The sequence below is a fragment of the Chelonoidis abingdonii genome, chromosome 7 (assembly GCF_003597395.2).
Source record: "Chelonoidis abingdonii isolate Lonesome George chromosome 7, CheloAbing_2.0, whole genome shotgun sequence".
NCBI lineage: Eukaryota > Metazoa > Chordata > Testudines > Testudinidae > Chelonoidis > Chelonoidis abingdonii.
This window is the reverse complement of record NC_133775.1, coordinates 21,979,283-21,992,443: the sequence shown is the minus strand read 5'-3', so window position 1 is coordinate 21,992,443 and position 13,161 is coordinate 21,979,283. Positions and strand designations below refer to the sequence as shown.

At 43.5% G+C, this 13,161-nt stretch overlaps 1 protein-coding gene across 1 annotated transcript in view; it reads left to right on the top strand.

The window, feature by feature from the left end:
• Window positions 1-13,161, top strand: part of ANKRD13C (ankyrin repeat domain 13C) — a 53,098-nt gene that overhangs the window by 21,670 nt on the left and 18,267 nt on the right. The window contains 4 exon segments of the mRNA XM_032778451.2: window positions 3,881-3,966; window positions 7,122-7,167; window positions 8,465-8,531; window positions 10,792-10,936. Of these exon segments, the coding sequence (XP_032634342.1) occupies window positions 3,881-3,966; window positions 7,122-7,167; window positions 8,465-8,531; window positions 10,792-10,936 (344 nt within the window).

Here is a 13,161-nt window from a genome sequence, read left to right as displayed (position 1 = left end):
TCTTTCCAGGTGACCATGCCTCCATGTGCCAGGCAATCCTCAGTATGGAGCAATGGCGAGGTGCTGGATCTCATCAGTGTTTTGGGTGAGGAAGGTGTCCCATTCCAGCTGCGCTCCAGCCATAGGAATTATGATACCTTTGGGCAGATATCAAGGGACATGATGGAAAGGGCCCATGAGCGAGATGCACTGCAGTGCAGGGTTAAAGTGAAGGAGCTGCGGAATGCCTACCGCAAAGCCCACGAAGCAAATAACCGCTCCAGTGCTGCCCCCAAGACCTGCCATTTCTACAAAGAGCTGGACGCGACACTTGGGGGCGACCCCACCTGAGTACCACCATTGGACACTTCAGAGCCCAGTTCAAAAAGGCAGGAGGAGGAGCAGCAGCAAAGCTGGAGCAAGTGTGCTGAGGCAGAGGAAGACATCCTAGAATCCCTAGATACATGCAGCCAGGAGCTGTTCTCAAGCCAGGAAGAAGGTAGCCAGTCGCAGCGGCTGGTGCTTGGGGAAGGACAAACACCAGAGGAGGTTCTCGGTAAGCGGCTTTTATTTTGGGAAGGAAGTTATTCGGTGCGGGCTCTTGGGGTGAGGAGCATAGGGCTGCATGCATGCCTAGATGCGGAATAGGGCATTGTTGTGCTCTCTCACATTGCAGTAATCGACCTCAGTGATCTCTTCAAAGGTCTCATCCAGAACTTGGGCTGCCTTCAGGCAGGTTTGTCAGGAGAGCTGTGTCTCAGTAAGCTAACTTATCCATGCCACTGTGCCATGAGGAGCAGTCGGGGGGGACCATTGCTGCACACAAGCAAGCTGCATGTGGGCCAGGGCGGAAGCTGCATTGCAACAGAAGATCCTCCCTTGCTTCCCAGGTCACCCTTAGCAGCGAGATGTTCCAGGATGAACTCCTGTGGAAAATGTGGGGACAGTGTTCAATATAGGGGTCCCCTGCCGTGGTTGGCTCTCCCCATAGCACAGAAACCCAGAAGACAGTACAGCTGTGAAACAGTCAGTCATGCTTGATCCTGTGCTTACTCACCATTTTGGGGCTCCCGTGGGTTATGTGTGCTCGCTTTGGGACGGGCAAATTATGCTATTGTGTAGACTGCGCTTGCCCTTAAGTATGGGGGAATCGTTGCTCTGTCTGGTGTGAACAGTGAACTGTTAAGTGTTGCATTTTGCCTTTACAGATGCAGCCTTGTTGAGATATCAGCCATCTGTGTTATCACCGGCTGAAAGACTCCAAAGAACCAGAAAGAGGCGACGTAAACGCAGGGAAGACATGTTGCATGAACTAATGCAGCATCAAGTAATGAAAATCAAAAAGTGTAGGAGGGCCAGGAGAGGGAAAGGAGGATCTGTCAGCAGAACGAGGAGTGCCGGTACAAAAGCACGGATCAGCTGATAAGCATAATGGAGAACCAAGCAGACTCTATCCAGGCACTCATAGCCATGCAGGCAGAGCACTACTGTGTCCCTTCTCCTCCTCCACCCCACTGCACTAAACCCCCATCACTATGCAGTATAGCCATCCTGAAGTGCAGCACTCATTGCACAGCACTCCAGACAGGACATACATAGATCTGTGATTGTACCGTTCCCCACTCCACCCCCTTGCCCTTTCTGTTTTCCAAGCTGTTGTGTTTCTTTTCAATAAATGGATTTTTTTTAGCTTTGTAAACATTCTTTATTACTGCATAAAGTAGAAGATACCTTAGCCCAGGAAAAAAAGAGGCACTGCACGTCGGCATAGCAAACACAGATTCCTACTAACATTGGAACCACTACACTTCACTCCTGTGCAGGGCACCAGACATTACTGGTGGCTTTCAGCCTCAAATTGCTCCCTCAAGGCATCCCTAATCCTTGCAGCCCTCTAATAGCCCTGCTGTGTGGCTGTTCAAATTCAGCCTACAGGTGTTGAACCTCCAAGTTCCATGCTTGAGTGAATCGTTCACCCTTCCTTTCACAAATGTTATGGAGGGTACAGCGTGCGGCTATAACCACGGGGATGCTGTCATTGGCCAGGTCCAGCTTCCCAGACAGACAGTACCAACGGCCCTTTAAACGGCCAAAAACACACTCCACAGTCATTCTGCACCGGCTCAACTTGTTGTTGAACTGCTCCCTGTTGCTGTCAAGGCTCCCAGTGTAGGGTTTCATGAGCTACAACATAAAAGGGTAAGCAGGGTCTCCAAGGTTCACAATGAGTATTTCGACATCCCCTACTGTGATCTTCTGGTCTGTGAAAAAAGTCCCAGCTTGCAGCTTCCTGAACAGGCCTGTGTTCCAAAAGACATGTGTATCATGCATCTTTCCGGGCCATCCTGCATTAATGTCAATGAAACGCCCACGGTGATCCACAAGTGCTTGGAGAACCATAGAGAAATACCTCTTCCGATTAACGTACTCGGAGGCCAGGTGGACTGGTGCCAGAATTAGAATATGCGTCCCATCTATTGCCCCTCCGCAGTTAGGGAAACCCATTTGTGCAAAGTCATCCACAGTATCCTGCACATTACCCAGAGTCACGGTTCTTCTGAGCAGGATGCAATTAATGGCCCTGCAAACTTGCATGAACACGATTCCAACGGTCGACTTTCCCACTCCAAACTGGTTAGCGACCGATCGGTAGCTGTCTGGAGTTGCCAGCTTCCAGACTGCAATAGCCACCCGCTTCTCCACCGGCAGGGCAGCTCTCACTCTCGTGTCTTGCGCCACAGGGGGGGGGCGAGCTAAGCACACAGTCCCATGAAAGTTCTGAAAGTTCTGCAGCCACTGCTCATCATCCCAGACTTGCAGGACAGTGTGATCCCACCACTCCGTGCTTGTTTCCCGAGTCCGAAAGCGGCGTTCCACAAGCAAACTCGTGTTGTATGCGTTACTCGAGTCTATATCGTTAGAGCTCTCCCTGTCACTTTGGATCCTAAGGAATAACTTGACTGCCAAACCTGATGTGCTGACAAGACTCATCAGCATACTCCTCAGCAGTTCAGGCTCCTTTCTTGCAGACTGAAAGGGAACACAGAGTGTGCAGTACAAAAACCATTGAAAGATGGCGCTAAATGTGGATGGAAGCACAGGGAATGCTGGGATGCAAACCGATGCATCATGGAGCATTTGGACAAGACCCAGAATGCTCTCCACCTCCGCCCTCTTCCCACAAGCCACAGCACCAGAATGGGAAGAGGTGCCCATAATGCACCGTTCCCAATGCCACTGCAAGTGCCGCAAATGTGGCCCCACCAGTGCGCAAGCAGCTGTCAGTGTGGACAGACTGCAGCGCTTTCCCTACTGCGCTCTCCGAAGGCAGGTTAACTCTCAGCGCTCCACATCTGCAAGGGTAGCCATGCCCTAAGTCACAAGCTGTGTTGAGTGAGTTACTTATCCATTCTGCTCTCAAGTGAAGCAGTAAGGGTCAAAATTAGCCCACTGCCACCTGTTAGTAGATGGCAGTTAATTAAGTACTTATTTGTTGTTTTACTGCTTCTCATAGCACACAACTTAATGTTTTGGTGCTCGTTTAAAATGCTGGTAGTATTTACAAACACGGTATTCCATTGTGCTGAGGGTTTCTCCCCACAGAAGTAAATGTTAACCTCTTCCACTGATGCATGTCCAGTAGTGTGCAAGTAAAAATGGGATGCAGCTAGAAGGGTCGTCATGAACTTGAATATACTGATTATGTTGCAAAGGAGGATTACTGAGGCTCTCTTGCTGCTGTGATTCAAATATAGTTATATATAATTACATATTTAAAATGCCTGATGAAACAAACTTGCTTACATTTTTCAATATTTGAAAAGCTCTGGAAAATGAGGCCTTGCCCTGAGGGGTTCACAATCTGAGCAAAGTATTTGATTTACAGTACACTTCTTTTTAGTTACAGCACTCCTAAGAAAGCTGAAGCAGCAGTCCAGGGAAAGTGTTGAAGAAAAGCGACCTCGATTATTAAAAGCCCTGAAAGAGGTAAGCTTAAGGAAACTGTTGATAAATGACAATTATTCTTTTATGATGTTGACACTGAGCCTGTCAAGGTTCCCTCCCCACTCTGAACTTTAGGGTACAGATGTGGTGACCTGCATGAAAGACCCCCTAAGCTTATTTCTACCAGCTTAGGTTGAATTTTAATACTCTGCAACCACCAAGTGCTTTAACAAGAAACAGGGAAAGGACCACTTGGAGTTCCTCTTCCCCCAAAATATCCCCCCAAGCCCTTACACCCCTTTTCCTGGGAAGGCTTGGTAATCCCGCCAATTAGTCCTGGTGAACACAGATTCAAACCCTTAGATCTTAAAACAATGAAAAATCAATCAGGTTCTTAAAAGAAGAATTTTATTAAAAGAAAAGGTAAAATTCATCTCTGTAAAATTAGGATGAAAAATAACTTTACAGGGTAATCAGATTTAAAGAGCCCAGAGAAACCCCTTCTAGTCTTAGGTTCAAAGTTAAGCAAACAGAGGTAAGCCCTCTAGCAAAAGGAACATTTTGCAAGTTAAGAAAACAAAGATAAAGCTAACACGCCTTGCCTGGTTGTTACTTACAAGTTTGAAATATGAGAGACTTGTGCAAAAAGATTTGGAGAACATGGATTGATGTCTGGTCCCTCTTAGTTCCAAGAGCGAACACACCCCAAAACAAAGAGCACACAAAAAAGTATTTGAAAGTATCTTGTCCCCTTATTGGTCCCTTGGGTTAGGTGTCAGCCAAGTTACCTGAGCTTCTTAAGCCTTTATAGGTAAAAGGATTTTGGTGCCTCTGGCCAGGAGGACTTTTATAGTATTGTATCCTGGAGGGTTGTTATCCTTCCCTTTATAGTTATGACAGGGCCACACTATCATGTGCCCTGCTACTCTGCAACATAGCCCATTTCAAACCAGGTAACCCTTTGAGGAAGCATGTCTTCTTTGCCTTGAAAGAGATCATGATCAGCACATGGTGGTGCAGATGATCTCTTAGTGAGGACCTATGGAGACAATACATTTCTAGAGCAAAAAGTACTCCGGTAAGGTAACTCCTCTCACTATTGAATTTTCAGAGATTCTTTAGTTAATCCAAATGCGCTAAATACTGGAGTTATACTTTAGGAAATCAAGTGCTTAATTTTAAAGTTAATTGCAGGAATTGACATTACTTTACATTGAGCAGGTTCAGAGCCCTAATGAATCACTAGAGTGTCGTAGTTGACACATGCACGTTATTGTCAGTGTCTGGCATTTTCATTGTTCATTTTGACTGTTACTAGTGCACTGGGTCCCAAATTGTTGATTACTGCTCATGAAGTGTCTGGTCACATATGTTGATTATTTCCAACTGTTCCATAGTATTGCAGTACTAAGATATAGCCAGTGCTTCCTAATACTTTTCTATGTAAGCAAACTGATGTGATTTGCCCCAGCAAAGTTGTGGTTGCAAATAGGTGGGGAGACAGTACATGCATCCTGAATGGGAGAGTGGGTGATGCATGCTGTGAAAAAGGTTGTCCTTCCTCTTGTTTGTTTGCTCAGTTTCATAGCTTCATGTTTTGGAGCACACATCTCTAGGGATAAGAAGAGAGCTTAAGCTCTATGCCTGGTTAGTCCTAGGTGCTCTGTGGAAACCACCTAAGAGTGCCATTGAGGCTATGGGACACACAAGTTCCTCCTCCACTGTTAGAAATTGTTATAAAAGCTCAGTTTATGTAAGGAGGAATTATCTGTCTACTATGGTTTGCAGTAATAAAGCCAGGGCTTTCAGTGTGACATAATAGGATAGTTATTTTGTATTGGATTTAGGTCTTTGAGCTGCTCTCTTTTGGAATAACCCTATCCCTTACACCACAATGTGAAGATTTTGTTTCTGATATGCTTGCCTCTTTCAGCCATCAGTTTTACTACATGTAACATTGAACCTTTTTTCTCTTCCTTCCCCCTTTCCGTCAGTGCACTTATAGAAGTGAGTTTTTAGCCTAGTCTTTCACTTAAATAAATGTGCCTGTATGTGCAGCCGCCTAACTCTGCCTGTGCACAGCGATGCTTTCCCCAAAGCAGTAATATGAAACTAGGATTAGAAGATTCTGTCCAGTTTCAAATTGCTGCTGCCTGTTCTCTTGTTCGAACACTAGCTGCTATAAAACATCACAGGTGCTTTCAACTTCCCTTGGGTCAGTGGTAAAATGTGGAACGGCTTGTGTTGAATCCACATCCATTTAAAATCTGTATTTGTAAAACAGATCTGTGCACTAGTGGATTCTCACTCACATCAGTGAGACTGGCAGACAGTCACTAAGGTTACTTGCCCTCCAGCTAAACCCTAAATCCCACATGTCTAAATGTCACCAAGCCATTGTCTGGTGATCCAGGATGATCTGACCACCACAGAAAGGAAAGGGTCAGTGGGAGGGAGGGGAAAGGAAGAAAAGGAGCCAGAGAAAATGTCTGAGTACTTATACAAGAGATATATCAGTATTTAGTTTATCATCCACAGCCAAAATCTTTAGTCCTATTTCCCCATCCATTCTTTTACCTCTCAAGCTGGTCCAAAGTTTCCTAGGGAAACAGGCCCCATCCTGTACCCAGTTTTCCCCAAACTTCATACATTTGTGCCTCTCCTCCTGCTTGCCCCTTTCTGGAACTGGTGGTCATCGTCCTCCTCCTCCTCCCATTGGCAGTTCTTCAGCTGCCCAGTCTTCTGGGCGGCTGCTGCCTCATCTTCTGTCTATGGAATGAGCTGGGTCTGGTTTATATAGACTCGAGACCCTCCACTCCCAGCAATCTCGGAGAGGATTTGCTAATTAGAGTCATGTACTTAGTGGGGTGTTTTTGTTTTTGTTTTTTTTTCCCCCCTCCTGGAATGATTGGAAATAAAAGTAATTCAGAAATATAAGCTACTAATGGGCAGTTTAGCCTCTCAGTTTGTAACTTCATCATATTCACTGCACTCTAGTTGGAATCAAGAAATGTTAATTTAATTGTTTTTCAGATGATAACGTTAGAGGAATGAAGGCTAGATTTATTTTATTCAGTTATACCTTATCTTTATTTTATCTAGCCTTTCCCAAGATGACATTTGCATTTTGCGTGTCTTCCCAGAAATGTTAAACAGCTGTCAATATGGCTAATGATACAATCATATTTTTTTCACAGCTAGGTGACTTCTATCTAGAACTTCACTGGGATTTTCAAAGTTGGGGTAAGAACTATAATACCTATCTTTATGTACTGATCGGTGCGAAGAAATGGAATCTGTAGTATCCATCTAAAATTAGACTCCAGCATTGCTTAAAGAAAAAAATTAAACCCTACAGAGACCTCCCTTCCTTATAGACATTGTGTGCAGAATTTCAAAGCCAATTTGCATGGATAAATAAGCATCTGCTGAGCTATGAAAATTTGTTGAGCAGATGTGCATATAGTAGCAACTTGGTGTGTTGCAAAGTAAATTGTGCTCTGCCTGTTGAGCTGACACCTGCACTTTTCTGTATAGGTGTGCAGTATCTGAAAGGGCCAGACAGGGCAGGAACCAGGCCTTCTTAGAGTGGTGATGCTGAGGCCTGATTCACAATGCCTTGATATGGCAGTCAGCCTTTGCCTAGGAAAATAGGAACTGGGAGTATGGCCAGAACTGCATTGTAGTTCCACCACCAATCTCCCACAATGGTGAGCAGCACAGCCTTGAGTGGAGTGCGTTCTCTAATGGCTTTCCCTAAACCACCTCATTCTGCTAATCTACAGTTGAGCCCCTCTGTGTAAATCCAGTTTCATAAGAATAAGACATCCTGGACAGTGCATTTCAGAGCAATTATTCCTCTTCTCAGTAGGTTCAGTTGACTGCAATTTGTCCTGTGCCTTTGTAATGCCACTCAGAACATTGTGGGGCATTTTTAGCCATTAACTGTTTTACTGCAGTAAAAGAAATGATGGTTTTTAAAAATGCAGTAAGCTGTGTTATATGTCTTCTCACATATTAATATAAGACTGTCCTGATGCCCAGTTTCACTGCTGGTTTAATGTTCACTTGACGTTTCAGATATGCTACACTGTACACTTTCCATTTCAGTGGTTTCAGTAGTCTAACTGTAACTAATCTTGTTAGCCAATATAATAGAGACATAAAGGAAATTCTGAGATTATGACTAAAATATGAGTAGCTAGGAGGCAAATAGTTGGGAACCTGTGTCTGGTTCAGTTGGCTTGAGAGCATTTTAAGCTGTTGTGTGATGCTGAAGGCAATCTATTTCACTACAGTGGTATTTGTTCATTTTTCAGTTATTGATTGCAACACTATAATTTTTCCATTTTTAGGTACAATTTCAATAAAAGTGTAATGGGCATAGTTCTGTACTTAAAATACAGCAATATCTGAAGATGGTGAAATTTGCAGTGTTTTATTAAATGTATATTTCTGAGATATGGTCTGTTGTGCAGAAGTACTTAGTTGTATTTCTTATGTCTTTTTCAGTATTAATACTTTTCTTTTACACATATAGTGCCTTTACTTTCCCGAATTCTGCCTTCCGATGCGTGTAAAATATACAAACAAGGTATAAATATCAGGTAAGCACTGGTTTGTACTATTGTAAACTTAAGTTAAAACGAAGTGTTTATTACTGAACTACAACAGTGCAACTGAAATATCACTTCCAGTAGTGGTTTGAAGGCTATAAATCAGGGGAGGGCAAACTTTTTGGCCAAGGGCCACATCTGGGTGGGAAAACTGCATTTGATTCAATTCTGTAAATGCTTGCAAAGGCAGCCTAGTGTGTTTTTAATATCTTTGGCATGAGTGTTTTCTGATATTCTTGTGCATTGGAATGCAGCTTTCTGCTCTTCTAGGTGTTAAAGTTGATTTTCTTAGAAGTCAGCTCAGATGATGCTCTTGATTAACAAGTGTTGTAATTACTGAAGTGCTTCTGAAACTTAACTAGACAGTGATAACTATAATTTAAATTCAAATGGTTAGAGAATTAATTTTGGTTAGTTTCTTACTGAGTCAGTTCCGGGAACAAATAGTTCAGTTGTACCTGACTATCTGTCATGTAACACATTCATGTCTTGGTGAGTTAATTATATTTATAAACATTATTTGAATTAAAGCAGATTTCAGATATTTTGTTCAGAAATGTGGCTGCCCTATAAAACATCAGTGGAAAATGTTACTATAACTTCAGAGAACAAATGTTCAAATTCTGAGAAGGAAGAGTTAGAAACCATTTTGTTCCTACAACTTTTTCCAGCTTGGCTCTTTAATTAGCTGTAATATTCTTTGTTGGATTCAATTGTCTCTTCCCTTTAAGCTCCAAAATCAAAAAAATCAGAATAATAAATTATTCAGAGAAACTGCTACTCTCTCTCAAGCTTTTAACACAGAAATATGTTCTGACTTTTTAGGTCAGCTCTCACTGAGACCAGTCTGAGTCTCTTCTCTGCGCACATGCTACTTGCAGTAATGGTAATGGGAGTTGAGAGTGAATCTACATTAGAATACCCTATATTGTCTTGAATTAAAAAGATGAATAAATGGAATAACTGATTTTAAAAATGTTGCTTAAGGACTAGTGGCTGTTAGACTAAACAAATCTGGTGGCTTTAGCTGTCTGTGTAAAAAAAAAAAAAAAAAAAAAAAAAAAAAAACAAAAAAAAAACAGAACAAACAAACCACGTTTTGGAGGCAGCCCACAGGAATTATATTGGCAAAAACTTCATGCTCCACTCAACTCTTAATTTGACAGGTAGAAGTATTCCCTATGCTAGGGATCGGCAACCTTTCAGAGTCTTCATTTATTCACTCTGATTTAAGGTTTCATGTGCCAGTAATACATTTTAACATTTTTAGAAGATCTTTCTGTAAGTCTATAATAATATATAACTAAACTATTGTTGTATGTAAAGTAAATAAGATTTTCAAAATGGTTAAGAAGCTTCATTTAAAATTAAATTAAAATGCAGAGCCCTCTTTCGCCCCCCCCCGGACCAGTGGCAAGGATCTGGGCAGTGTGAGTGCCACTGAAAATCAGCCTTCAGCACGCGTGCCATAGGTTGCCCACCCCTGCCCTATGCCACTGAAAGTACAAGAAAATAAATAAAAGGACTGGAAATAGTCTAGCTAAATATGACAAAAACAAGGCAATGAAAAGTTCACTCTGTTACTGGTCCTCTTCTCAGTTTAGGCCAGATCCTGATACCATTACTCACAACCTTGCTGAAATCAGTGAAACTGTTCAATAATTCTCGTTCACATTGACTAACACATCAGAATGTGGCCACTTAACGTTTAGGGAAATTCCTCTCAGCGTGTTTGTGTGCCAGGTAAAATCAGTCAGTATCCTGATACCATGCAGTTTTGAGGGCAAAAGGATGCAGTGGCAGCTTTTCTTAAAATGTTTTCCATCTGTAATTCTGCTGTATTGATACAATATGAAAGGAAAGCTTTATCTTTTGCCATGAAAGTAACATGAAAATCCCCTGAACTGTATTTGTAATGTAGGACTAAGTCACATTGAATTCTGTAGATTTCGCCACATTCATATAATTGAATCCCTATGCATTTGAGCCACAGCCTGTTAGTTTGCATTTATACAGATATCTTTACTACATTTGGAATTTCCTGTATAAGCAAAAAGTAGTAATTTGTTGTCTATTTGTATAAGTGAAATTTTGCAATAATAATTATATTAAAACACAATGAAAATGTAGACTTTACCATTTTGGGGAAAAAAGCAATGCTGTTGAATGCTAATAGAACTCATTTGTGTATTTGAACATTTCTGGATAATTCCTTTTACAAAGGTGCTTTACCGTGGGTATATTTCCACAGGCTTGACACAACTCTCATAGACTTTACTGACATGAAGTGCCAACGAGGGGATTTAAGCTTCATTTTCAACGGTGATGCAGCACCCTCTGAATCTTTTGTAGTGTTAGACAACGAACAAAAAGTTTACCAGCGAATACATCATGAGGTGAGCAGCTGCATATATACACAATGTTAAACATATTACCTTATAACGATATGTTTTCAGTACTAATGAAATACTTACATTAAATGTGTATTCTGCTAAAAAGTCAGGTTCTGTACCCAACTAGGACTCAAGTAATACTTAACAATGAGGTAAGGAGTCTACAAAGAAATCTTGCAGATGACACAGTGGTTGGGGGGGACGGTAAATAATAAAGAGGACAGGTCACTGATAGAGTGAGTTGGATTGCTTGGGAAGCTGGGCCCAAGCAAACGATGTGTGTTTAATATGGCCAAATGTAAGGTCATACATCCAGGAACAAAGAATAGAGGCCATGCTTACAGGATGGGGACATGCTATCGTGGGAAGCCTTGACTCTGAAAGATGTGAGGATCGTGGTGAATAATTAGCCAGACATGAGCTCCCAATGTGACACTGTGATCAAAAGAGTGAATGGGATCCTTAGGGGACTCTCAAGTGGGAATAAAGGTTCTATTCAGTGGTGAGCTGGAGCCGGTTTGCACTGCAAGAACCAGCTGTTAAATATAGAAGCCGGTGTAGAACCAGTTATTAAAGAGGCTGATGGGTGGGCAAACTCGGGTCTGTGGGCCACATCTGGTCTGCAGAACCATCCTATCTGGCCCACCTGAGCTCCCAGCTGAGGAGGCTCCCCCTCCCGGCGCCAGCGCTCTTGGCAGCCCTGCAGCTCCAGCTGTTTTGAGCAGCATGGTAAGGGGGCCGGGCCGGGGCTAGGAGGAGGGGTTGGATAAGGGGCAGGGAGCGGTTGGAGGAGGCCGAGGTTCTGGGGGGGGGGGGCGTCAGGAGATGGGAAACGGGGTTGGGTAGGCATGGGAGTTCTGGGGGTCTTTTGGGGTAGTAGAGGATGGGGTCGGTGCAGTCAGAGGATGGAGTGGGGGGAGTTAGGTAGGGAGTGGGCTCCGGCAGCTATTTAAAGGGCCAGGGTGGTAGAAGCACCAGAGCCCCGGGCCCTTTAAATAGCCCCCGGAGCCCAGGGGTAGTGGGGGGCTCCAGGGGCTATTTAAAGGGCTTGGGGCTCCAGCTGCCTCTGCCGCTCTGGTCCTTTAAATAGTCGCAGGAGCCCCGCTGCTTCCCCAGGGCTCCTGTGGCTATTTACAGGGCCGGAGTGGTAGAAGCAGGGAAGCCCTGGACCCTTTAAATAGCCCCCAGAGCCCTCCAGGGGTTATTTAAAGGGCCCGGGGCTCCAGCTGCCTCTGCTGCCCCAGTCCTTTCAATAGCTGCAGGAGCCTACCCCCTACCCAACTTGCCCCGCTCCCAGGGGACAAGGAACGGGGGGATTGATGGGTTGCGGGTTCTGAGGGGAACACTAAGGGGCAGGATGTGGGTTAGGTTGGTGTTGGATGGGGGGGAGACAGGCACATGGGACTTGTACTACTGCACGGTTCTCTACCAGGTCGCACGGGGTGAGGGATTCACTTGTTCTGGGTGGAGGACGTGCTGCCAAAAACCAGGAGCAAGTGAAGACCACCACTACCCTGCTGCCAAGGACCCAGTAGGGAACTGGTTATTAGGATTTTGGGAGCTCATCACTGGTTATGTTGCCTCTGTACTTGGCACAAGTGCAACTGCTGCTGGAATACTGTGTCCAGTTCTGGTGTTCCCAGTTCAAGAAGGATGTTGATAGAGTGGAGAGGGTTTGGAGAAGGGCCATGAGAATGATTAAAGAATTAGAAAACATGCCTTATAGTTATAGACTCAAAGTACTCAATCTGTTTAGCTAAGAAAATAGAAAGTTAAAGGGTGACTTGATCAGTCTATAAGTATCCAAGATATGGAACCAGGATATGATAATGGAACTCTGAAGTCTAGTAGACAAACAATATACAATGGCTGAAAGTTGAAACTAGAAAAATTTGAACTAGAAATAAGGTGCAGATTTTTAATAGTGAATAATTTAACTGTTGGAACAATTACCAAGATGGTGGATTCTCCATCATTGCAGTGTCATTGTTAAATTAAGACTGGATGTTTTTCTAAAATATATGGTTTTATTTAAATTGGAATTAATTCAGGAAGTCCTATGGCTTGTGTTATGCAAGCGGTCAGATTAGATGATCACAATGGTACCTTCTAGCCTTTATGAACTGTGAACCTGTTTAGGCACTGCGTGTAGCAAACAATCAGCATCAGCACAAAGTGTGTGAATTACTGGATACTTTTAAGCCACTTGAAGCAAAATGCCTTCAATC